The following is a 25,750-nucleotide window of genomic DNA, read 5'->3' on the forward strand; positions in this document are numbered from 1 at the left end:
ATTGGTTTCCTGCAATTTGTTAAGGTTGCCAGCTACTTAGTGATCTCAATGATATAGTTAACACAAATCGACAAATCTTTCTTATTTTTCACAATGACAAGAAATTTACAGGGAAACTTGCAGAGTGAGGATAATAATGAAAGTGAGTTCATCTGTCTCTTTTTCCAGATTGATCATTTTCGTCTGGGTAGTGACTTAGGAAACCAGCAAATGGCCTCTGACGATAATTTCCTGACTCCTTTTTTTTTTTTTCCTTTTGTATTGACTTGGGGAAAGAGTTATTATCCTGGGTCTTTGGTTGGGTCACAGAAGAGCTATCAGCCAAAAAAGAAAAACACATAGGGGAAAAAAAAATCTAAAGAATCAGAACAAAAAGAGAAAAAAAAAATCAATCCACATCCGGCACATATTTCTAAAATCAAAAGACTCAAGATGTTAATGAAAAGGTACGTTTAAAACGATATACAACAGCATGTCCTTATGTCAACCTAATTTAAATTTCCTGGTGCAACAGCAAGACAAGAGAGCTGAGAACACATTCGCAGTAATGAATTTGAAGCAGCAAGGACACAGTTAAGTTCTTTAGAGCACACTCATTTATTAAAGTGGCATTACAATCTGCTGGGTGTCACATAGTATATTATTTTGCCTGAACAGCTTTACATGCAAATACTCATTGCAGCGAGTCATTGATCTGGTTCAAGGTTTGGCAAGAAAAGAAAAAAAAATTGTCTCAGTAAAGTCTTAAGAGGAGCTCTCTTAGTGCATGAATTACATTCTCAAAATTACATATGTAACAGAACTTAGTTCTGAAATACAGGAATCCTGGGGCCCCGCATGCATCAAGCGTGGGGACCTGGATTCACAGACGAACAGCCTCGGGCTGGTCTGAATGAGTTCGGGGGGGGGGAAGCGAGCATTTTCGTGAATTTTAAAAATTCAACTCACATTGAATATACAACTGACTTGAAAAATGTAGACGAGGCTGGTGACACCTTTGTCAATACGTTTTCGTAGGCTTGAAAAATTATTTCATAACGTCTCTAAATTACAAATCTTCAGAAATCTATACTGAGCACTCCCTGGAACCTCCAAGGGGGGCCCCTCCAAAGAGGAGAATAAAGCTTGCGGGCCAGCTACAAACAGGACGCGCTGCTGTTCTCCTTTTGTTTTCGTTCAGATTTGTAAGAAGACATCTGCGTTAATGTATACCATCAGAGTCTACTGGCAATCTGAAGCTAAAAGGCGAAATCCTCTGAAGAAAAAGTGGCAAAACTGGGGTTTTGGGGACAGGAAAAACTATCCTCGGAGGGTCTCAGTGATACAGCACAGTCGGGGGCCCAGAGGGCTCCGGGCCCCTGGGAATGGTACTCAGGGAAAGTGCTCTAGAGCAGGGGTAGAGGGCAGCCCTCGGACAAATAGTCCCGAGTTTCCGCTCAACTGGGGTGTGGGAAAGGTGAGAAACAGGATTTACAGGCACACGGGGCTTCGGGGCCGCCATCCGTGCAGTGACGCATCTGGTTAAGACCTATCTGGGTACACACCCCCAGTGCCCCTCAATAAAGTTGACTGGACCAGAGCTGGCAACAGACTGGAACTGTCTCCTCCTCTGCACTGTCCCACAGGGCAGCCACTGGGCACTGGCGGCGACTGAGCACTGAGCTGGGATCCCTGTAGCCCGAGAGCTCAACCTTCCGTCCAATCCCAGCTGAGGAAACTTGAATTTTGCCCTGAAGAGGCCTCTGTGATGAGCGGCAACCACTTAGCAAGGGACGCACTAGCATGACCACCAAACCCCAGGGCAGCCTTTAGAGGGGTTCGGAGAGGGCCCAGAGATCTCGCGTCTTCTCATCACAGCCAGCCATGGGTCGGCCGTGCCCGGAGACCAGTGAAAACTAAGTGTGAGAAGAGCCCTGCCCGTGTGGGCCAGCGAGATGGGACGGGGGAAGCACTCACACGGCCAGAAACATAAAGCCCCAAGAAGGAAAACACTTTCTCCACTTAGGAAGAGCCAATATTGCGGCCGGGCCACCGCGCATGCTCCACCCCACTGCTGTACCAGGAGGGGCACACAACATCTGACGGGGACAACCTCTCACACAAGGGCTGAACAAATATTTAACCATTTAACGAAATTAAATATTTTTCAGTTCTGCTTTGGGGGGGGGGGGCATGGTTTGGGATGTGGGGTGGAAACATTCAAAGTATAGTGGTGGGGAGGTGCAATGGTGGTGGGGCTGGGGGTCGAACAGTAAATGCAATGAGTTATTGTGAACAAGTTTGTGAAAATAAAATTTAGCTCTAAAATATTGGAATCAAGGAGGAAGAGGAGGAGGAGCAAGAGGAGTGGAAGAAGGGGAAGAAGGTGAAGGGAGAGGGGAAGGGGAGGAGGAGGAGGGCAGGGAGGGGGAAGGAGGAGGAGGAGGAGGAGGGAGGAGGAGGAGTGGAAGAAGGGGAAGAAGGGGAAGGGAGAGGGGAAGGGGAGGAGGAGGAGGGCAGGGAGGGGGAAGGAGGAGGAGGAGAAGGAGGGAGGAGGAGGAGTGGAAGAAGGGGAAGAAGGGGAAGGGAGAAGGGAAGGGGAGGAGGAGGACGGGGAGGGGAAGGGAGGAGGAGGAGGAGGAGTGGAAGGGAAAGAAGGGGAAGGGAGAGGGGAAGGGGAGGAGGAGGACGGGGAGGGGAAGGGAGGAGGAGGAGAAGGAGTGGAAGAAGGGGAAGAAGGGGAAGGGAGAGAGGAAGGGGGGAGGAGGAGGAGGAGTGAAGAGGAAGAAGGGGAAGGGGGCAAGGAGTGGAAGGAAGAGGAGGAGGGGGAGGAGGAGGAGGAGGAGGAGGAGAAGGAGAAGGGGGAGGAGGAGGGGGAGGAGGAGGAGGAGGAGAAGGGGAGGAGGAGGGGGAGGAGGAGGAAGAGAAGGAGAAGGGGGAGGAGGAGGGGGAGGAGGAGGAAGAGAAGGAGAAGGGGGAGGAGGAGGGGGAGGAGGAGGGGAAAGAGGAGGAGGAGAGGAGGAAAAGCTCAAAACACCAGCAATCACTTTTAGGCTCTTCCTAAACCCAAGTAGAGCATCAGTGAAAGGGAGTCCTTCCCGGCCCTCACCAACACCCCCTTCCTACACCAGAAGCAAAGCAGGACTCGAATGACAATTAACCGCCATTGGTCCTCTACAGCATCTGCTCAGGAATCACACTTAGCTTCGGCTACCCCCGCCACTGCTAATTGACGGTGTGGTTTTGGGCCAGACAATTAATCACTTCAAGTCTCACTTCACTTCCAAGTAACATGGAGCCCTGCATGCCGGAGAGAGGGGCCAGTGGGCTCTGCGCAGGCTTCACGTGCTGGAGGCCTGGGTTTGATCCCTGGCACTGCATGGTCTCCTGAGCACTGCCGGGGGCAACCCCCAAGCACAGTGCCAGGTATGGACCAAAAAAAAAAAAAAATCAAATAAAGATTAAATAGGTCCCTAATAATCACCTTCTTGTGAGGTTCTAGGATTAAGTGAGATGAGACATTAAAAGGACTTAGCTGAGTACCTGGTACATAATTTGTTACCAATCACTATTCCAGCATTACCACAATAGAAAACTATGTAGGGGGTCAGAGAGACAGCACAAGGATTAAGGCGCTTGCCTTGCATGAGATCCAGCCCTGGCACCACGGGGTCTTTCCAACAACCCTTGAAAGTGATCTCTGAGCAGAGCTGGGAGTAGCTCAGAGCACAGTTGGGTGGATGTGACCCAAAAACCCAACCACCTCCCCAAACCAAAAAAAATATATATATATGTGTATATATATATGTATTTATATATATACATATATACACACATATACATATATGTGTATGTATATATGTACATATATACATATATCACTATATCACTGTCATCCCATTGATCATAGATTTGTTCGAGCAGGCACCAATAACGTCTCCATTAGTCCTAGCCCTGAGATTTTAGTAGCCTCTCTTTACTCGATCTACTCAGTGGTGCCGCATTGGAGGCTCTTTCAGGGTAAGGGGAATGAGACCCATCATTGTTACTATATTTGGTATATCAAATATGCCACAGAGAGCTTGCCAGGCTTTGCCATGTGGGAAGGATATTCTCGGAACCTTGCCAGGTTCTCTGAGAGGGAGAACTACGCTACAAACAAATAAAATAAGCAGGCGGTACACTTGGGTGTGGCAGTATCACTTAAGTGAAAGTGATATATATACGTGTGTGTGTGTGTGTGTGTGTGTGTGTGTGTGTGTGTCTATAGCACTGCCGTCCCGTTGTTCATCGATTTGCTCAATCGGGCACCAGTAACATCTCCATTGTGAGACTTATTGTTACTGTTTTTGGCATATCGACTATGCCACAGGTAGCTTGCCCGGCTCTGCCGTGCGGGCGGGATACTCTCGGTAGCTTGCCAGGCTCTCCGAGAGGGGCAGAGAAATCAAACCCGGGTTGGCCGTGTGCAAGGCAAACGCCCTTACCGGCTGTGCTATTGCTCCAGCCCATAAGTTTTGCTAACTCATTAAATTAGATAAGAACAACTGTGTACTACTTAAGAAAGAACTGGGGGAAATAGGTATCAGGTCCCAACTAGAAGTTTATGTGTAAGAACATGAGATCTCACGAGTTCTTAATTTAAGAGAACTTCTTAAATTTTTCCCACTCACCCCACTTTTTGCCAGAACAATGCAACCCTGGGTGTTGTGCTGCCAGAAACACTTCCACTTCAACACCAGGTTGATTTTTTTTTTCTTTTTGGGTCATACCCGGCGATGCTCAGGGGTCACTCCTGGCTCTGCACTCAGGAATTACCCCTGGCGGTGCTCAGGGGACCCTATGGGATGCTGGGAATCGAACCCGGGTCAGCCGCGTGCAAGGCAAATGCCCTACCCGCTGTGCTATTGCTCCAGCCCCACCACCAGGTTGATTTTGAATGAATTTCAGAATCAGCTTCATTGCCTGTCCAGAAACTGGTGACTGTTGCCAAATATTTTGTGGTCCTCACAGTTGCAAGACCCACAATTTAAGAACTCAGGTTTTAGGAAAAAAAAAAAAATACCTTACACTATGGGGGGGAAAAACTACTTGACTTCATTCGAGCTCCATGAACAGAGAATCACAGCCCTCCTAAGACCTGATTCCCGAAGCCTGTGAAGAGCCTCAGTGGCCGGGCAGCGGGGAAAGCAGGGGAACACCTGCACTGCTGCCCCCTCAGAGACGGGAGCCCTCACTCACCCACCCACAAGCGCCCCGGAAACCGGGACCTCAGCAGACACCGAGCGTTAACACCAGGATCCGCGGCAAAGGGAAGTGAACGTTGCGGAGTCAGGGTGGCCCTACCCTGACTCTGAGACGGCAGCGGGATCCTGAACTGTCCAGGTGACCCAGAGAACCACAGAGCCCTTTACAGTGCTCCACTAGGGAGGGAATGAGGCCACGGCAGATGCAGGGTGGCGTGGCAGCAACACTGCTGGCTTAGAGCTAAGCTTGAGTGTCGCTGCAGGAAGCCAAGACATACACACACACACACACACACACACACACACACACACACACACACACACACCAAATATATTTGTTTTGTTTTGTTTTGTTTTGGGGAGGAGGGTCCACACTCAGTGGTGCTCAGGACTTACTCCTGGCTCTGTGCTACTCAGAAACTACTCCAGATGAGGCTTAGGGAAACCCAAAGGATGCTGGGGATGAAACCTGGTTAGTCAGGTGCAAGAGAAGTGACCTACCCATTGCACAATCTCTCCAGACCACAAATCATATTTTAGACTAAAGCCTAAGTTTTAAAATATCCATGCATACTTAATTTCACTATCTTTTTAGGCTTGTTTTATAGGATCTACCTTCTCTCTGGACTGGAGCGATAGCACAGCGGGTAGGGCGTTTGCCTTGTACTCGGCCAACCCGGGTTCGATTCCTCCGCCCCTCTCGGAAAGTCAGGCAAGCTACTGAGAGTATCCCGGCCACACGGCAGAGCCTGGCAAGCTCCCTGTGGCATATTCGATATGCCAAAAACAGTAACAACAAGTCTCACAATGGAGACGTTACTGGTGCCTGCTCGAGCAAATTGATGAACAACAGGACAACAGTGCTACAGTGCTACCTTCCCTCTAGTCTGCTTATACTTTAGCTGCATCTACCCCAAGACACTGAACAACTACAGAGAAATTTGTTTTGTTCTTGGACCCTCTGAAAGTACCTCATTTATCTGTAACATAGACAAATGTCACCTGCATTGCAATTCCTTCAATTAGAGTCTACACAGAATGATCAGGAGTAGCTACTTTTACAATGGATGAAAGGGGTCGGCCCTAAATTAATCCATCACCTGATCAGCACTAGGAGCCTGGAGCTATCCTAGGAACTATAATTCAAAACCAACAAGGGGCAAGCTTATCTTCCAGTGCAGAGGCCAGAGTCGGGGAGGGAGGAAACAACAGCAGAAAAGAAGCTGGACAGGGAGCGGGCCCGGCCCTGGCATGCCGGGGAGGCCAGCCCGAGACCCACTGCCCCGAGGAGATGCCCACGGGGACAGTACAGGCGTGTCCTTTTCCCACAAGGACTGAGTTTGTGGACACAGGCAGGCAGGGGTAGGGGAGGGGGGGACAAGAAGATGGCAGGGCAGAGCCCATCCCGAGGCCTCTGCAGGGAACCAGGTGAGAGAAGCTGGTGCCTGGGGTGGGGCCACGGCAGTGGGGTCGGGCCTGAAAGGCACCGAGTCAGCGTGGTTTAGAGACAGCTGACGAGAGGACTGCGTGGCCCGACTCTGGGGCCAGAAGAAGAGAAAGCAAGAATGCAAGTGTGGGGCCTGACTCCCAGAGGCAGGGAAGGAGACTGAGGAAGAATCCTGAAGGATGGTCTGGGAGATGTCCACTGGGCACTCGCTGGGGGGAGGAAACTCCACCTAGGCCGATACCGGAGCTGAGTATGGAAGGAGCTCACAGAGGAGGACGCCATCTGGGGAGTCACAGGCAGGATTTGAAAACCACACACGTGGGGGCCCCTCTCGGAGAGCCCGGCAAGCTACCGAGAGTATCTCGCCTGCACGGCAGAGCCTGACAAGCTCCCCATGGCGTATCCGATATGCCAAAAACAGTAATAAGTCTCACATGGAGATGTTACTGGTGCCCGCTCGAGCAAATCGAGGAGCAACGGGATGACAGTGACAGTGACAGTAACACACGGGGGAGAGACAGCACGGTGAGAAGCAACTCGGGTGACCAGCCTAAAGATGCAAGTCATGTCAGGGCCGGAGTGATAGCACAGCGGGTAGGGCATTTGCCTTGCACGCGGCCGACCCGGGTTCGAATCCCAGCATCCCATATGGTCCCCCAAGCACTGCCAGGAGTAATTCCTGAGTGCAAAGCCAGGAGTAACCCCTGAGCATCGCTGGGTGTGATCCAAAAAAAGCAAAAAAAAAAAAAGAGAAAAAAGAAAAGATGCAAGTCATGTGAAGAAAAGCCGGACCCCGCGCCAGGCTTTTTCACTCGGGGGACGCCCCAGAGGGGGGTGGGTGAGAGCCCTCCCCGCCCCGAGGGACCCAGTCCCAGCAGCCAGAAACCTCCAGAACGCAACTGCCAGCACGCTTACGGCCGCTCTCCACACACTCGGGCCGAGCCACACCCACGAGTGAACCTATTCCTGGACCTTTCACACCACACACCCTCCCGCACACCAGGAATACCGCACCACATGCGATGGGGTTCAAGTAGGAGGCCACCCATCTTAGAGGAAAATTTTTTTTTTTTTACAGACTTATAGAAATGCTTAATGGCCCCTGGGTGAAATACAACAATCTTCACACTCTTTCCCCTAAGGACTCTATTTTTTTGTAGCATTTTCAGCAATTTTTCACCACCAACAAAACAAAATATATTATTTCAGTTCTGCTTTGGGGCAGGGATTGGGGTTCAGGATGGAAATACCCAAAACATGGTGATGGGAAGGTGTATTGGTGGTGGGATGGGTGTTTGAATATTAAATGGAATCAAATAGTGTGAACTACTTTATAAAATTTTTTTAAAAAAGAAAAAAAATGGTATGGTGCAAAAGCTTAAAGAAAAAAAGGTCAACAAAAAAAAGGGACTGGTCACTTCAATGGAATGCCAATTGTCTCTGAACTTTCCTTGCTGAGGGGGCAGAGGGGGCAGGAAGCAGAGTGCGGGCCACACCCAGTGTTACTCAGCGCCAACTCCCCGCTCCAAGTTCAGGGGTCACCCCTTGGCAGTGCTCGGGGGGGATCCTCACGTACCGGACAAGCACCAGGACCCTGCCCTCTCCAACCCCTGAAGCTTTCTTAAGGCTCCTTTTAAACAAGAAGTTTTAAAAGGACAAGGACTAAGGCCATTCCTCTTAGCACGGTGCCATAAACACACTGAAGGTGAACTCACGGTAAATCAGCACTCTCTAAGAACCAAGCACCTGGCCTTCAACAATGTCCCCATTCGTACAGGGGTCACGAGTGGCCCCGAGTGAGCAATACCTGTGGGCAATACCTCCTCTTGCCCAAAGAACTAACGGTCCATAGCCAGATCTACCACCCAAGGCCTTTTTCTAATAAATACTGAGAACTCTCAACTGGTCCACCATGAATCAGCCCCGACACTTCCTCTCCGCCAATCAACAGCACATCCCTCCCTCACGTTGGGCGGCTGGCTATGTGCTTTTCCTTGCAAATATTTTCTGAGCACCAGCGATGCCAGACACTGAGCAGGTCAGGAATATAAATATTATGAATATGGGCAGGATGAATAGAGGGACAGGGAAGGGGAGAGGGGAGAAAAAGGGATGAATCCTCTCAGTGCAGGTCCATCAGGAGTTACAGTAAGACGAGCTTTTTTAATGCTCCATAAATGTCATCCAATATCATCTTTTCATCAATAATTCAAAACCAGCCATAATGGAATAAACTCTATAAGCTTAGGAGAAATCTATCAGAAAATAAAATAGGCAATAATGCACAATTTGGAAATAGAAATCAGTATTTCCTGTGTTCAATGGGTTTTTTTTCTTTTCTTTCTTTTCAGGTAGAAGAAATATTTACATTAAGTCTCTCACATCTCTATATATAATGCATTTCACCAAAAAAAAAAAAAATGCAGTTACCTTCCAAAGTCAAAATGGATTCAGGAATTGGATGAGAAAAAAAAAGAACTGTTCAAGGGCTGCAAGCTGATTCATTGTACTTCTGTGTGCAAAGCAGATTCTTAAAAAGAAAACCCTGGTGCTGATTTCTAATCTGCCCTCGAAAAGGCAGAGCACCCAAATAAAAGACCCATTGCAGAAGAGCCTTCTGAGTACACTCTTACTGCTTATAAGTTTTCTACGGAAAGCTCTGGAATATAAATTCTGAAATACCTGAGGCACCAAAGGGGCCCGAATAGCGCGAAGACTTCGAGCCAGGGGAGGTTTCCTTCATACGATCGATCACATTTTCCGAAAGCTGAAAAAGCAACATCAAAACAAAAAAAAATCAATTAAAAAGAGAATGAGGAGGAAAACAGTAGACTCGCTTCCAAGTAATTTAGTCACCCGTATCAATATGTAGAACAAATGGCCTAGAGAAATTAGGCTACATCTAATAGCTATAAAAAAGTAAAAGCCAGGAGGAGCCGCTTTCAGATTCCGAGCTGCAGCCGGAAGCACGACTTCATTTCTCCTAACGCACTGCTAATTGCACACTGTAATAGGTCTCCTTTTCATTTTTACTCCGCGCACCAAACTGCAGTCTCGGAGAAGACGCAAGCCAGGCTCGGACCCGCTCCGAGTCCTACCAGTGAATGATGCACGCAACAGGCTTTATCTCCCTCCCTCCCTCCCTGCAGTCCCACAGGAAATGGTCCTCCCCCCACCCCTCCTCCAGGTCAACCACATCACCCTTTCTGCAGAGCACTCGTCAGGAACCAGCAAAGAGCAGGATTCCCAGGGCTCTCGTTGCTCAGAGTGGCAAAGAAACAGCGGGGCCACCCGGCGCCTGTTTTGGGAAGAGTGCCAAATCCCTGGGCCTGTGATGGACACAGGACACGCCTGAAAGCCCAAGGGGCAGCATGTCCGGCCGTGCTGAGGGCTGGGGGCTGGGGGAGGGATGGGTCAGAGCGAGGACGAGGCCCAGCGTAAGCGTACATCTCCAAGAAGGGGGAAGCACTCTCAGATCCAGATGAGAAACAGGCCTCGCCGCCGTCAGCAGGCACCCGCCCGGCGGCCGGCAGTGAGACGGAGACACCAGGTCGGGAACAACATCGGGTCTGGAGATGCAGTTACCAGCACACTATTCTCTGTCCGGTACTTATCACGCGCTAATGCTTTCTGGTGTACAGTCTACCTTTCACGCGAGAGAGGGAGGGAGAGAGAGAGAGAGAGAGAGAGAGAGAGAGAGAGAGAGAGAGAGAGAGGAGAGAGAGAGGAGAGAGAGAGAGAGAGAGAGAGAGAGGGAGGGAGGGAGAGAGAGGGAGAGAGAGAGGAGAGAGAGAAGAGAGAGAGGAGAGAGAGAGGAGAGAGAGAGAGAGAGAGAGAGAGAGAGAGAGAGCGGGGGAGAGAGAGGAGAGAGGAGAGAGAGGAGAGAGAGGAGAGAGAGAGAGAGAGAGAGAGCAGAGAGAGAGGAGAGGAGAGAGAGGAGAGGAGAGAGAGAGAGAGAGAGAGAGAGAGAGAGAGAGAGAGAGAGAGAGAGAGCTGTGGGAGAGCGAGGGTCTGGCTGCACCATCTCCCCAGAGTCGCGCTCAGTCTGGTTCGTGGAAGGAATGGTTCAATAAATGAAGCAACGCGAATGATCCCAAGAATGGCTCAAGCAGGCCACTGGGGTGCGAGGGCTTCATGAGAAAAAGAGTAGGAACAGAGGGGACATAAGTGTTCAGATCTGGAAGACTGGGTCAACGCTTCGAGCTAAGGACTCTGAACAACTGGGCACGGCGGAAGGACTTTAGGCAGGGAAATGATACCAGGATGCGGTTCACAGTTAGCCACAGTACAAGGGCAGAAACAGTAGGAGGAGGACCCCCTAAAAAAGGAGTCTGGAGAACCAACTCAGACCCCATTATGCATAGGTCCACACAGAGGCCTGCGAGGAATGTTCCAAGAGCAACAGTCAGAGCAGCCAAAACGGAGATAAACCTACAGCAACTGCTGAAAGAATAAACAAATACATTATATATACCCCACACAATGGAGTACAATCGAGCAATTTTTTTTCTTCTTTATTTATTTTTTAATAAGTGAGTCACTGTGAGGGTACAGTTACAAAGTTATCCATCTTCATGCTTGTGTTTCCCTCATACAATGTTCGAGAACCCATCCCTCCACCAGTATCCATTCTCTACCACCAATGAACCCAGTATCCCTCCCACCCTCCAATCCCATCACCCCCCCCCACCCCAACCCCACCTCTGTGGCAGGGTATTCCATTTTGTTCTCTCTCCTTTTGGGTGTTGCGGTTTGCGACAGGGGTATCAAGCAATTTTTTTTTGAAAAAACAAAGTTCTGATATAGGCTGCAAATACGGATAGACTTTAAAAACACACACACACACACACAAAAAAAAAAAAAACATAAACTAAGGAAGCCAGACACAAAAGACAGCACGGTGTATATATATAAAGAAATGGCCAGAAAAGTCAGCTTTGTGTGGACAGAGGGAGACAGCCTACAGCCTATGTAGTGACCACCTACCGCCAGAAGGAATGGGGCCTAACTATGACCAGGCATAAGAAACCTGACTGGGGGCTAATCTCGAAAAGATGCCAAGCCACTGAATCAGGCAGCCTGGTCTCGGGCTGAAATCTCTGGAGTCTTCTTGGGATGGAAGCAAGCGGAGTCCCTGGCCTGCCAAAAGGCCCACTGTCCCACCCACAGCTGACACCCTCTGGCATATAAACAGCCCAGCTCCACCGCTAAGCTCAGAGAGACGCCAGGATACTGAATCATCCCAGTTCCCCAGATCCTGGGGCCCAGGACACCTCCAAACTCCACAAAATTGAAAGGATAGAAGGAGCACTGCAAATTAGATGGGAAGTAGCACAGAAGCCCACTAAGCTCAAAGAGCAAAAACAGTAACACCGAAGGCTCAACCAGCACCAAGCAGCTCAATAAATCCTTAGGTATTGGCTTTAGTAACACCATTGTGAGATATAACAACTTTCATAGGTTTCCTTCTACTGGACGATTTTTTTGATAATTCCATTTGCCATTTTGTTGTAGCAAGTAACATAGAGCAAATTATTTTGTGTCTGTGAAGGGGGCAGGCTTTAGGGGTAGGTAAGGTAGACCTGGGAGAGGGAAATCCTGGGAGAGGATTAGTGCTGGAACACTGAATACCTAAAACAACTGCATTATGAACAACCTTGTAAATCACAGTGTTTAAATAAAGTTTCAAACATAAAATAAAATCTGGGGTAATATTCTAAAACTGGATCGTAGTCATGTTTCTACAACTCTGTAAATTTATTAGAAAGTGCTGTACATGGAAAACTGGTGAATTTTATCGTATGCAAATCCAGAGAGATTTGTAGTATGTAAATTGTGTAATATGCAAATCCATATTACAGCACAGTATGGATTTTACAGTATGTAAATTACACTGCCAAAAAGAATTGTCTTTTTTTAATTTTTTTTTTTTAATTTCTGGGCTGAAGAGACAGCTCAGTGAGCTGGGCACAGCCTCTGCATGCAGGAGGCCGGGTTCAAGCCCCAGCACCACGTGATCCCTAGAGCAGCACCAGGAGTAGCCCGTGAGCACCACTGGGTGTAGCCCCCAAAATAAAAATAAAACAGGGCCCAAAATAAGAGTACAGACGTCGGCTGGAGCGGTAGCACAGCAGGTAGGGCATTTACCTTGTATGCAGCTGACCTGAGTTCTAATCCCCAGCATCCCATCCCTGAGCACCACCAGGAGCAATTCCTGAGTGCAGAGCCAGGAGTAACCCCTGAGCATCGCTGAGTGTGACCCAAAAAGCAAAAAAGGAAAAATAAAAGAGTACAGGCATTAAGGTGGTTAACTTTCATGTGGTCGACTCTGGTTCAATCCCTGGCACCACTATGATCCCCCAGTAAACCCTGGGCACAGAGCCAGGAGTAAGCCCTGAGTAATGCAGGGTAGGGTCCAAGCTCCCTCTAAAATAAGTAAGACAAGATAAATTATAACGGCCATTACGGTAATCCAGGGAGAAAATATACTTAAGGATTCAAAGTGGCTAACACTGAGTTCCAGATACAACACTAAGACAAGTACTTTCCTCGAGTAATCCCTAACAACTCCCTGAGATAGATACTGACACAGGGCTGGAGTGATAGCACAGCGGGTAGGGCATTTGCCTTGCACGTGGCCAACCCGGGTTCGATTCCTCCGCCCCTCTCAGAGAGCCCAGCAAGCTACCGAGAGTATCTCGCCCACACGGCAGAGCCTGGCAAGCTACCTGTGGCGTATTCGATATGCCAAAAACAGTAACAAGTCTCACAATGGAGACATTACTGGTGCCCGCTCGAGCAAATCGATGAGCAAAAGGAGCAAAGAACACTGACAGTGACAGTGACAGATACTGACAATCCACACCAATAGATGAAAACAATGACGTGTCACCCAGTTAAATGACCTGCTTTAAAAAGACAGAGTTTATCAAAAATGGAGCCAGGACTCAAACCCGGAAGTCTGAGTCTCAAGGTCACTCTTTCTTAAGAACATTCACCTTCAGAGCCAGATTCCCTACGGGTCGGTCAGAGTGAAACTAAAGTTCGTTTTCGAGGGAGGGGAGAGACCCAGGTTCCCAGAGTAACTGGGGAAACCCTCTGCTTTCTCAATGACCTTCTCCTAAGTTCTGCTTCCTTCACTCACCACCACCTGGTTCATAATGCACCGCAGTGCAGATAAATCAATGGCCGTCTGTACTGATACAGTGAGTCCTCCACTGTTAGCATGCTCTGAAAAGCCACTCCCTGAGGTGAAGCAACAGATGGAGGAAGTGGGTCCTCAAATGCATCGGCCAGGATTGCTTCTCATTCACAACATAAAGAAGCTGACTGAGGGGGCCGGAGTGATAGCACAGCGGGTAGGGCATTTGCCTTGCATGCGGCCAGCCGACCCAGGTTCAATCCCCAGCATCCCATATGGTCCCCCAAGCACTGCCAGGAGTAATTCCTGAGTGCAAAGCCAGGAGTAACCCCTGAGCATCGCTGGGTGTGGCCCAAAAAGCAAAAAAAAAGAAGCTGACTGAAATGCGATGCAAGGACCTGGTATAGACACCCTGTCTGTTCTATGTATGAAGTACTGGGTGTTCATGCTCCCCTTCCACCTGGCCCCTCTGACCACCGGCGTCCTCGGGAAGCCCCTCACTTGACTTTGCTGACATCCCAATGGCCTGGTTGTCCTGGGGCTCTGGCCAATCACCGCCTTGCTTGTCTGCCACAGGGGCTCCCATTCTGTGGTTCTTCTTTATTTTCTTCTCTGCGTGCTCTGCTTGGTAATCTCACCCACTCTCTGGATTTGATCTCTGATGTTGATCAATGACTGAATTCTGCATCCATTCTCTCCAGTCTGGCCCCAGCACCTTTTCTGTGGGACCGAGTGTGCGGACAGTTCACAAACACCTCAAGCCCAGCGAGTCCCAAAGTGACTTTAATTTGCTTTAGGGGATGGAGACAGTACAGTATTAAGGCACTTGCCGTACATCCCAGTCCAAACCCTGGCACCACATGCAGTGTCCTGAGCCCCACCAGGGAGTGATTCCTGAGCGCAGAGCCAGGAGTTAAGCCCTGAATACCACTGAGTGTGGTCCCACATCAAAACAAAACAAACAGTAATTTATTTTTAAAAGTCCCTTCCTCCTCTTGCTTTCTGGTGTTAATCACGGCTCCACTTCTGAGCCGAAGTGATAGTACAGTGGGGAGGGCGTTTGCCATGCATGTGGTCAACCCGGGTTCAATCCCTGGCATCCCATATGGTCCCCGAAGCACCACCAGGAATAATTCCTGACTGAAGAACCAGGAGGAACCCCGAGCATCGCTGGGTGTGACCCAAAAAGCAAAAGATAAAATTCAAAAAATTTTCAAAATAAAGAAAAGATGAATGAATCCACTTGCTTCCTAGAGAATACAGAAAATGCTCTCTCTCTCTCTCTCTCTCTCTCTCTCTCTCTCTCTCAAGAACCAGGAGGAACCCCTGAGCATCGCTGGGTATGACCCAAAAAGCAAAAAATAAAATTCAAAATTTTAGAGAATACAGAATCTCTTCTCTCTCTTCCTCTCTTCTCTCTTCTCTTCTTCTTCCTCTCTCTCTCTCTCTCTCTCTCTCTCTCTCTCTCTCTCTCTCTCTCTCTCTCTCTCTCTCTCTCTCTCTCTCTCTCAACTTTCTCAACCCATAAATGCTTCATGAATTCAGCCTCACTTCTTCCATCCACTTCCCTGCCCTCATTCAGAGTGTACCAAAGACCCTAAACTGGGGACTGTGATTCCAATGGGAAAGTCCAAGCTCTCGGGCATGGCATCCAAGACCCCATCTCCTGCTGGCGGCTGTGGCTTATCTCTTCTACCACAGCTGCCGTACCTGTTCCCTGAACAGTCCCCACATTAGACTCTGCCTGCTCACCTGTCTGTTCGCATCTGGCTTTATGCTTGGTCAGTCTTCTCCCTTGGCCCCGTGGGACAGAATCCCCTATCAAGCTCCAGTCCAAACATCCCAGACTGAGTCTTAATGTATCTAACATCACTTACGCCTACGTAAGACCACAGTGGGTCGTCATTCCACCCCAACTCTGCCCACCAGAGGAAGCCCTTCTCGTGCCCACCATACCAATCTCTAGATACTCCAATGAGAGAATAAGGATTTGTCCTTCTGCCTTGCCCCAGACCTGTGAGTGCCATGTAACTGAGGCATCACTTACAGAGTGTGTCTGCTGAGCCCAGCAGCAACCCAGGCCCTGAGACAGACGCCTCAGTGAAGTGGTGTGTGCCTGAGTCCTGAATCAGGGACAGTAAAGGGAAGAACTGAGCTCAAAAGCTGTGAGCCTTGAAGGAAGAGAAACAGGAGTTGGAGAGGAGCATGCCGAAGAATGTTCCAGTTAAAGGCAGAAGCCAGTTGCTTCTCACAGCCAGCCCCAAACACGGCTGCTGAAACACTGAGAGATGCTCAGGAAAAACCCTTCAAGAGCGACTCCAATCCTCCCGATTTACAGCTGAGGAAGAGGAGATCCTGGGAAGGTGTGACTACTGGAAACGGCAGGACCAGAGGAATAACCCCAACCTTGAGTCCCGTGCCCTCTCCACAGTTAAAACAGTTTGCTGGACTCTTTTTGAGTCCCCCACACAAAATATGTATCACTTCCACTTAAGGAGAAAATATAATAAGACATAAGGTTTAGAACCTTAAATTATTTTTATTGAGTAAGTAAGACTGTCCTCAACAAGTCTCACAATGGAGATGTTACTGGTGCCCACTCCAGCAAATTGATGAGCAACGGGATGACAGTGACAGTGACAGTGATACACTGTCCCCAAAGTTGGGGGCTGGAGAGACAGTACTGCTGGCCAGGCACTTGCCCAGCATGCAGCTGACCCGGGCTCAATCCCCAGCAACATACGGGCCTTAAGCTCCTCTAGAAGTGATACCCGAGTGCGGAGCCAGGAGCACCACCTGGCTCAAAAGCAAACTTTGGAGCACCGCCACATGAGACCCCAAAACAAACTAAAAAAAATGCAACCAAAGCTTATCCAAACATATACTGTTTTAATATAATAAAGTATGTTGTTATATACTATGCATACCATATATTGCATAGTATGTAATATCATACATATTATTCATTACATATCATATGTATTACTTCATACCATTATAAGCAATGGTTTATGCTATATATCTAATTTGTGTGAAGGGAGTGGGGGCCATAACTAGCTGTGCTCAGGGCTTACAGAGAGCCACATGTAGTGCTGGGGATCAAACCTGCAAACACATTAACCCCTGTACCCTCTCTAGCCCCTGTAATTTGAATTTCAAGTGTATTGATGTATGTATAATTTTATACTCCTTTATGTCTCAGTATCTCAGGTCAAAGACAAAGAGCAAACTGTATCCTACCTAATTAGAAAGTCAAAGTACTTGCTAAGAACTGACCGTTGCAAACACCTTCACCTGTGTGTGTTCGTACTTCTAAACAGGACTTCTCATCAAAATACACACTTGCCACCGACTGCGACTTCCCAGCAGAACCCTATAAAAGTTCATCTAATTCCTAAAGAACCCTCCAAGAGAATTTGCAGAGTGAAATAAGAACCCGGGCCAGAATAGACGGGAAAGCCTGGCCACCATCTAGCTCTAGAGCTCCGGGGAAACCCCCCTCCGTGGGGCTCCCTTTCCTCCTCAGAAAGCTGCGCGAACAGGGGCCTGGACTTTCGGGGCCGATTACAGGTGCATCGTAAACCACAGTGCGCTACACACACATTTTGCTGATTTATTACCGATAGAGTTGCATTACCAATTCGGCCACGGGGACATCTCCCGAGCCATTACTCACTCTGGCTCCCTCTGACCGCCAGCCGAGTTCACACCGGGCGCCCTTCCAACGGTGCATGAGGACCAGGCCTACAGCTGCTGCTTCCGACAGGCAATGCCGGAAGTCCTGATCGGAGGGTATACGGGCTCCTAGATCCCCATTCATGCTCCTGGGTAGTAAAGTGTTTTTTTGTCTTTTTTTGACTTATCACTAATTGTCTTTTTTTTTTTTTATGGTGATGGAAGCATTTTATTTTTCTTTTTCGGTCACACCTGGCGATGGACAGGGGTTACTCCTGGCTCTGCACTCAGGAATGACTCCTGGCCGTGCTCAGGAGACCATACGGGATGCTGGGAATCGAACCCGGGTCAGCCATGTGCAAGGCAAAAGCCCTACCCGCTGTGCTATCGCTCCAGCCCCACTAATTGTCTATTAACTTTTCCTTGTTGCAGACCCTCTGAAACCTCAAAACTTGCTCGCGTCCAACTCAAACACAAATATGGAACATTTCCTTCCCATTGTGTTGGGGTCTCAGATCTGAGCACGTCAACCACGGGCACAGTTCCTTCCTGGGTTGACAGGCCTATTGTAGGGTGGCCTTATGCGCGCCATCCTCCTTCCTGTGTCCTCGGCACCCCTCCTACGTGGATCCCCGCAGTGCAGAGCTACAGTGCTGCTGGCACCAGCCGGGGCTTACCCGGTCGGCCCACAACTCTCTGGGCCCCCGGCAGTGGCTGTGCTGGTATCCTCTGTACCGTCGACTCAGTAGCTGCTGAGCTGCCCTTCCCCACAGCAAGAGTAAACTCAGACCTGCACACTCGGCTCCTCTCCTCCGGGCACTGGGGCGCTCACCTGGGAAGCAGCAGGCGAGCTCGAGAGCACTGGAGCACGTCTCTTCCTTAGGACCTTCACTGGCCCCAGAAGGGGTGCAAGACCCAACATAAGCGTCTCCAGGAGCTGGATAAGCCGCCCCACAATTAAGAAGCACCTTCAGGAACAGCTCTCCTTCTCTAAGATACTTCTTTTACAAGAGCAGTTGCTCTATTCAAAGATCTCTAACTCCCATACTCGGTCTCCACACATCTCTGGAATCTCCTGGGGAGAGCTATCGACAATCTACAGAACAGAAATTACCTGAAGCAAAGAAAGGTGGAATATAATGTGCATTTGAGCTACACTGATGCACTGAGGTCAGGAGCCTGTGAATTCCTAGGTTGCAAGGCCAGGGTTCTTCTGGATCCGCTGCTCTGGGAGGCTTTCAGCACTCACTTAAAAGATTTAGAACAGTCTATGATCTAGAGTAAAAAAAAGACTGTCCTAATATAGGAAAGAACCGAGAGAAGTCCGCTGGCTCCATGAACTCCACAATACTGCCCATCACACACCCCCCGACAGGAGCTGTGGAGATGTGTGGCATCTCCAAAACGTCTGTTCTCCTGAGCTCTTCCCACCCACCTCAGAGGGTCTTATCTAACATTAGCACAAACACACTACTCCCCAACCCAGCATTTTCTCAGAAGCAGAGGACTAGGTGGATGGGAAAAGATAAAGCGTCTCTACTTCCCAGGAACAGAGGGGAAGGAAGGGAACTACTTTTAATTTGTCTGTTTCTTAAGAGGCGAAGTTAGGACCTCATGAAACCAGAGACAAATCTGCCCCTCACCTCCAAAATAGTAGTTTTTAACCAACTCCACTGAAGGACTGGTACCCGTTCCCCGCCACCCCCCACCACCACCTCCTTGGTCTTTCTTCCAGGCAGCACAGGTCATTTTCTGTCAAGAGTCCCGGTTTCCTTCTCAACTACCACTTTAAAGGGAGATTCCAAAACTTGACACGTGCCATTCATGGAAAACCTACACATCTACTGTCTGTGTGGATTCCTCACAGCATACTTGGCCCCCGGGACTCATGGCATCTGAAGGAGAAAGGGACTGATCAATCTACATGTTCACTGAACTTTCCAAACAGCATTCCTCCACGCTCCCAACAACGGGCTGCACGTCCTCTCTCCCGACTCTTCACCCAGACACACACCATAAATCCATCTTCATTGAGCGGCTCAACAGCTAAGACTTCCCAAAGCATTAGCTGTCTTCCTTACGACAGGGATCCATAGGACCATATGGAAAGCAGCTGTGAGTTTCAGCTCGAAAGTTCAAGGCCAGTTGCAGAGGATAGTTTTTGCCTGGAAAGCATGATAAGTTATTACTTTGAAAATGATACTTATTGAAGTTGACATTTGCCCTGGAAAAGTTCATTCACCACTTTGATGTCTCAGATAAACTCGTGAAAGATCGAGTGAGTGGTAAGCAGACTTTGCAAACGGGCTCAGCAGGTGTTCATCCAAAACTCTTATTAAGTAGATGGAACAGAAGCATTGAGAATGCTTGATCTGTCTATTCCTAGAAATTTCTTTTAGTCTTAAGAGAAGAAGCCAAGGCCAACAGTGCCCTTTTACCCAACACTGGAATTGTTTCTGAATTTCAAAGTTAAAATCAGAAGGTAGAATACCAGTTATTTTATGAACTAAGTGGGTAGGGGTGCAGAGAAGCAATCAGTTGCCAAAGATAAAAGGTGGCCATGTAAATATCATGCAAACAACATCTGCTAGGTGAGAAGAATCTTAAAACAAAAATTTATTAAGTAGACCTTTTAATTGCCAATTGTTTAGGACCTTGGTAGAAAAAACCTGGAAAATACAAAGCCTGACAGTTGCATACTAAATGTTACTCTCTGTATACCTTGTATACTAAGATAAATGAAGATGAGAGTCTTTCCTTACCAAGGACACAAAATTGTTTTTCCAGCACTGAATCTGTTGAATTGTTAGTACACTCTCATTTCTTAGCAGTGATGAAATGCTAGATAACTGGGCGAATTTGGAGTTTATTCCACGAAATTGAACCAATGTAATGGCAATTCAACAATGAAGTTTGGACTCCTGACACCATATTTTAATCAACTGAGCTAAAAACAGACTCACATAGGACACTGAGATTGCTGCTTAGCATTCTCCAGGCTTTGAAAGGTAGCAAAACAGCTGTCACAAACCTAAGAAAAGTACAAAGATTTTCTGGAGAAGATTCACAAAATGTGAACAACAACAACAAAAAATCTTTTACAGAATGCAGGAATCCCAACTCTTTAGTTTTTTTAAGTGCACATAAATGTATCTAACTGCTTTCTTAATGGCCTTTTTTTTTTTAATCTACTAGTCATACAATGCTGAATATTGTCATAGCAGACCCTGGGCTAGATACCTCCGTTAGATTCAATTCCCACAGGTAGAGCTTCATGATACAGAACTTATCACATGTGGACTCCATTATCCATTATCCAGATCTACTGGACAAGGAAATAACCAATGGGACATGTCTCTGGTCCCAGCCAGTGGGAAATGGAGCTGGAACTGCAACCAGATGGCCTGGATCCAATGCACTTCCAAAGAACTTAGGTTCTAAGTGTGGAAGGAACTCTATCCTAGTAACAGCGCTCCTATCAAAGATATACAGGACGCCACATGTTCCAAACCTTTTATTTCGTCTTCTTGTCACTACTGAGACATGGGTACCCCTTTATAGATAAGATGATAAGTGAGTTATCCAAGGCCTCTGGCTGATAAATGTCTAAACTGGCATTCAATTTAAAGCACTTCTGACCGTGACCTTGAGAAAATCAGAATGACCCATATATTCAACAATCCAAGGTGCCATTTTAAAGGAACCTGCAATAGGCTGAATATGACTGGAGTGCCACTGGATTCTAGAATTACAGAAATGAAAAAGATCAGAGTTCTTAAAAATATGCTCAACCCCCTTTAGTTTGCAGATTGAAAAAAAAAAACCTTAAGGTTAGGGATTGCCCATCATCCTTGGAAAAGAAGGATTAATAGCAATTTGGCACAAACTTCAAGGGGATTCAAGGTGAAAGAGCAATTCTAGAGAAAGGGAAAGCAACCAGATGTGTGTTCGAATTATAAGACAGACAAAAGGCAAACAAGAAAAAAAGTACTGTTTTATCAAGCAAACTGTCTGGTCAAAGGAAACAGTTTCCCTCTTGGGCAGAGGGGACAGTCCAGGGTCCACCCAGCCATCTTCAGGGCCACCTGGGCTCTGTCCTCAGGGAGTCACTCCTGGCAGTTCTGGTATTTGGGGGATCATGTGACGCTGGGGGTGGAACCAGGGTCATCTTAACCTCTGTACTACTGTGTTACCTGCTGGGACTAGAAATAGTTTCCTTTTTTATAAAACGGTTTTCTGGGCTGGAGCAGGTAGGCACTTGCCTTGCACACGGCTGAGCACTGCCAGGGGTGGCCAAAAAACCAAAAACATAAAAAGTAATCAAAAAAAGGCTTTTCTTTAAGGGGGTTGCAGACAAGCTCCTTTTAATCTAACACCCAGCCTTTGTGCTACTAATCCTATTTAACTTTACCTAATGCTGACATGACCTCAGTCAAATTCTATTTCCATTTCGCTTGCTGTCATCCATGGGTATGGGCATGAGAACAGAGCTTTATCTATTTTCCAGTCAATGTCTTCTCATTCGTTCATTTCTACCATCTGATGGTGAACACTCAAAACCTAATGGCAAGATCAGTGAAATCTCGACATAAGGCTTACAAGAGTTCAGACTGACTTTTGTTTGACTCCAAGGAGTCCCAATGAACTGCGACAATGCAAAAAAAAAAAGCCATAACTTGAGTCGTTTTATTACAAAAGGTGATGCCACCATGATCAGTGCGACAGAGAGAGATGCTGGTCATAGACCAAAAACTGGAGCGCCACAGGGTGAGTTTCTACAAAGAAAGCTTTAATCCATTCTTCTCCAGGCAACAGTTTACCAGTAAAAAAGTTCTTAAAACACTTGAGATACTCACGAAACTTTTATTTTCTAGTTAACAAATGCTAAAAATAATTTACACATGCCATGAAGCGGTAGGCTGGGTGTCAGGTTAACAGAGGGAGTTGAAAGACCAAAAAATAACACAAACACACACGCAAAAAAACAAAAAAAAAAAAATCACAAAACTTTCTGAAGACCAACTGCTTTGCTACTGGCATCGCACTTCCAAAAATGGGAGGATTCCAAACGCAGGTGCGGCGGGGGGTGTGTGGAGGAAGTTAGTGCTGGTCTAGTGACACCCTAGAGAAAAATCAAGTTTTCAGTTTATGGATCACGAACATGCAGTCCTTGCTTTCTGTTCTCACGACAGGCTCGCCCCCGTCCAGTGCTCTGAAAACTGTAAGCGGATCTCGGGCCCAGGCAGCCGGGCGGGCGCTTGGCCTGAAACTGGGCCCAGGTCCCAGCGTGGGTGCCAGTGCACAGGGGCGGGGGCTGGGAAGGGCGAGAAGTCAAGGGAAAGTGAAGGAGCAAGAAGCTGAGAGTTGCCCGGGCCATGGCCAGCAGGTGGAGGGGTGGGGGGAGGGGCAACGCATGTGCCTGCAGACGGGCGGAATGGGTGCTACCTGGGAACACTAATTGCTCCAAAGAGCAAAGTTTCCCCAACTTGCCTATGCACCTGCAAAAGAAAAAAAAAAAAAGGCAGGGCAGGGTCCTGAGCGCAAGAAGAGTTAACACCAAGGCCCATTTCACAGGCAGGCACCCAGGAGGCCGGGGTTCACCAGGAGGGAAGAAAAAAAAAAAAGTGAGTCCCACAGCTAGTGCGCAACACACTCAAGGCTAGACTTGAGGTTCCCCCCGGGAGGAGCTTCTGCCACCTGGGCGACCCCCCGCCCCTGCCCCGTGCTCGGACACAACTAGCCAAGTGTGTCTGGACCCACATCCCAAGTCTGGCAACTGGACGCTTCTGCCCTGCAAAGCAGCTGGGCTTCGGCTCGGAGCAATTGGGGGTGGGGGGGTCCCGGAGCGGAGGAGGGTCCCGGGTCCGAGTGCGAGCGCCCGCCCACTGTCACTCACCCGGATGCCCTTCACCACGGTGATGTTCTCATTCTCGTCCGCCTCGAAGGTGACCCGGCGGGTGCTGGACGTCCCGCCCATGGCTCCCGCTCCTGACCCCGCAGAGACCAGGCGCGGACCCCGGGGCGCGTGCACCCACACACGCTCTCACGCGCACACACCACACACACACGCACTCGCGCGCGCGCACGCGGGGGAGAACGTGCCCGGGCTCTCACGCGGTGGGAGCAAGGCCACGACCCCAAGGCGCAAGGAGAAGGCGCCGGTCTTGAGCGCCCGCCCCCTCCGGTTACGTTCCAGGGCAAAGACGCCTCCGGTTGGTCCGAAATACGATAAGGCCCGCCTCTCTCCGATACGGGCGCCCGGATTGGTTGGCCCGGACCCGGATACTATGGCAACAGGTGGTAGATTTCCGGAACCCCTGGGCACAGTGGGATTTGTAGTAGTCCCGCAGACCAGGCGCGGTGGGTGGCTGGGAAGTTTGTGGCTTCCATCCGAGGGCGAGTGGACACTTGGCATTCTGGGAGTTGTAGTCCCGATGGGCCGCTAGGCTTCCTGCGGAGCAACTTGGCAAAGTTCACCGATAGAACAAAACTGCTCTGGAGATGGAATTTTAGAAACCTCCCAAGTGAATACAATCTCCTTACGGAAGCCACAGTTAAATCAAAAGCATGAACTCTCGATATTGCAAATCACAGTGCTCAAAGGAGAAAAGCAAAGACAGAAAGAAGAAAAGCACCTGCCATAGAGTCAGGCAGAGTGTGGAGGATGAGGGGTGATGAGAGGGAACCTGGGGACACTGGTGCTGGGAAATGTACACTGGTGGAGTGGAGGGATGGATCTTGGAAAACTGTACTACTGAAACCTAATCACGAACAGCTTTGTAAGAATCTATCTCACAGCGGTGCAATTATTATTATTATATAATTAAAAATAACACTCTCCTAATAGAGTCATGCCCACATTTCCTGAGGCAGAATTTAGCGCGGTGATTACTTAATTATTAATTTTAGTCATTGCAAAAACAAAAATCAAGAGACTACAAGAAAGCAACTGGCTGGGATGTACTTTGTACAAGTTTAAGCCCTGGGTTCTATCCCTGGCACACAACACACGAGTGCACACATGCATTCCTCCCCGCCCCACAAAATATATCTGGTCTATAAATAATAAAATACATAATATAGGATATTGAAAGAATATATCTGGTGTATAGACTTATATCGTTATTTTACTTACATCTATAAAGTAAAACTTTAAATATGATTTCCAATATCTTGACTAGACAGAGGAAATAAGTTATTTGCACCAGTTCAAAACACTTACTTTTTTTAATGTCTCTTTCCCCTTAGGCAGAGAAAAGTGATCATCAAATGCTGAGCTGTATAGATGAGTAGGTGAATTAAAACTACATAAGACAAGTGAAGAGACAGTTTTCACTTCTACAACGCAAGTCAACTATTAGAGTTCTTCATAAATACATTTTAAATGTGAGTTTGGGATGGTGTGTAATTGTGTGTGTGTTTGATTTTTTTGTTGCTGGTTCTAGGGCCACGGTTTAGGCAGAAGGGAGACAGTGTGACTACACCCAGCTCAGTCCAGGGATTCTCAGGGGACCAAGACATGCTGGGAATGGAATCCTGAGTCCTAGCATGCAAAGCATATACTCCAATCCTTAAGCTCTCTATCGGCACCTTGAAATGTTTTTTGAGTTTCTTTGTTTATTTGTTTGTTTGTTTATTTTTGCTAAAAACTCTTAAAGGCATTCCCTCTTCTGAAAGCAGCCGCAAAAGTATGTGACATTTCTGAGTTTCAATATGTGAATAAGAACCTTTAGAGTAGACACATGTCTTATTTATTTCTGTATAAAGATGAGTAATATTCAACTGATTATCATTTTTTTCTATTTTAATTGTATCCAAATTATACCATTTCACTTTTCAGTTTTGAAACTACCTGTTCCTTTGCCTACATGTACTCAAGTTGTGAAATATGCTGAAATCTGTCTACTGGGAACTAAAAATCCCAGAAATTATGCCTTTGATTTATTTGAGAGCCTTCCTCATAAATATACCCTCCTCACTTATTTACCCAATTTATAGCATAACTGAAGGTTCTACATGAAAAAATACTCAATAACTTCCCAATTAATTCTCACCAAGATAATTACAAGAAGAAATAGTTACTTGGAGAGATAAAGGAAATACTAGGTATCTTTGATATATTTATCTCCTTACAATATTTAATGAGTTCTTCCAACATAATAAAGATAGTGACAGCTAAGCTTGAGAAGGCAGTAGAGTGCCTGCACCTTTTATTATATAAAACCACATAAGTGGTCTTATCAGGCAATCTAAAAATACTTT

The 25,750-nt window shown here is 47.8% G+C and overlaps 1 protein-coding gene across 2 annotated transcripts in view; it reads right to left on the reverse strand.

Moving 5' to 3' along the window:
- Positions 1 to 23,666, reverse strand: part of CHCHD3 (coiled-coil-helix-coiled-coil-helix domain containing 3) — a 327,448-nt gene extending 303,782 nt beyond the window's left edge. For both annotated transcript variants that reach the window (XM_055123581.1, XM_055123580.1), the window contains exons 1-2: positions 23,385 to 23,666; positions 9,355 to 9,439 (exon numbers count right to left, since the gene is read on the reverse strand). In XM_055123581.1, the coding sequence (XP_054979556.1) occupies positions 9,355 to 9,439; positions 23,385 to 23,465 (166 nt within the window). In that variant the 5' untranslated portion in view covers positions 23,466 to 23,666. The remainder of the gene's footprint in view (positions 1 to 9,354; positions 9,440 to 23,384) is intronic.
- Positions 23,667 to 25,750: the final 2,084 nt, after the last annotated feature.

Source organism: Sorex araneus, chromosome 1 (genome assembly GCF_027595985.1).
Source record: "Sorex araneus isolate mSorAra2 chromosome 1, mSorAra2.pri, whole genome shotgun sequence".
Lineage (NCBI taxonomy): Eukaryota > Metazoa > Chordata > Mammalia > Eulipotyphla > Soricidae > Sorex > Sorex araneus.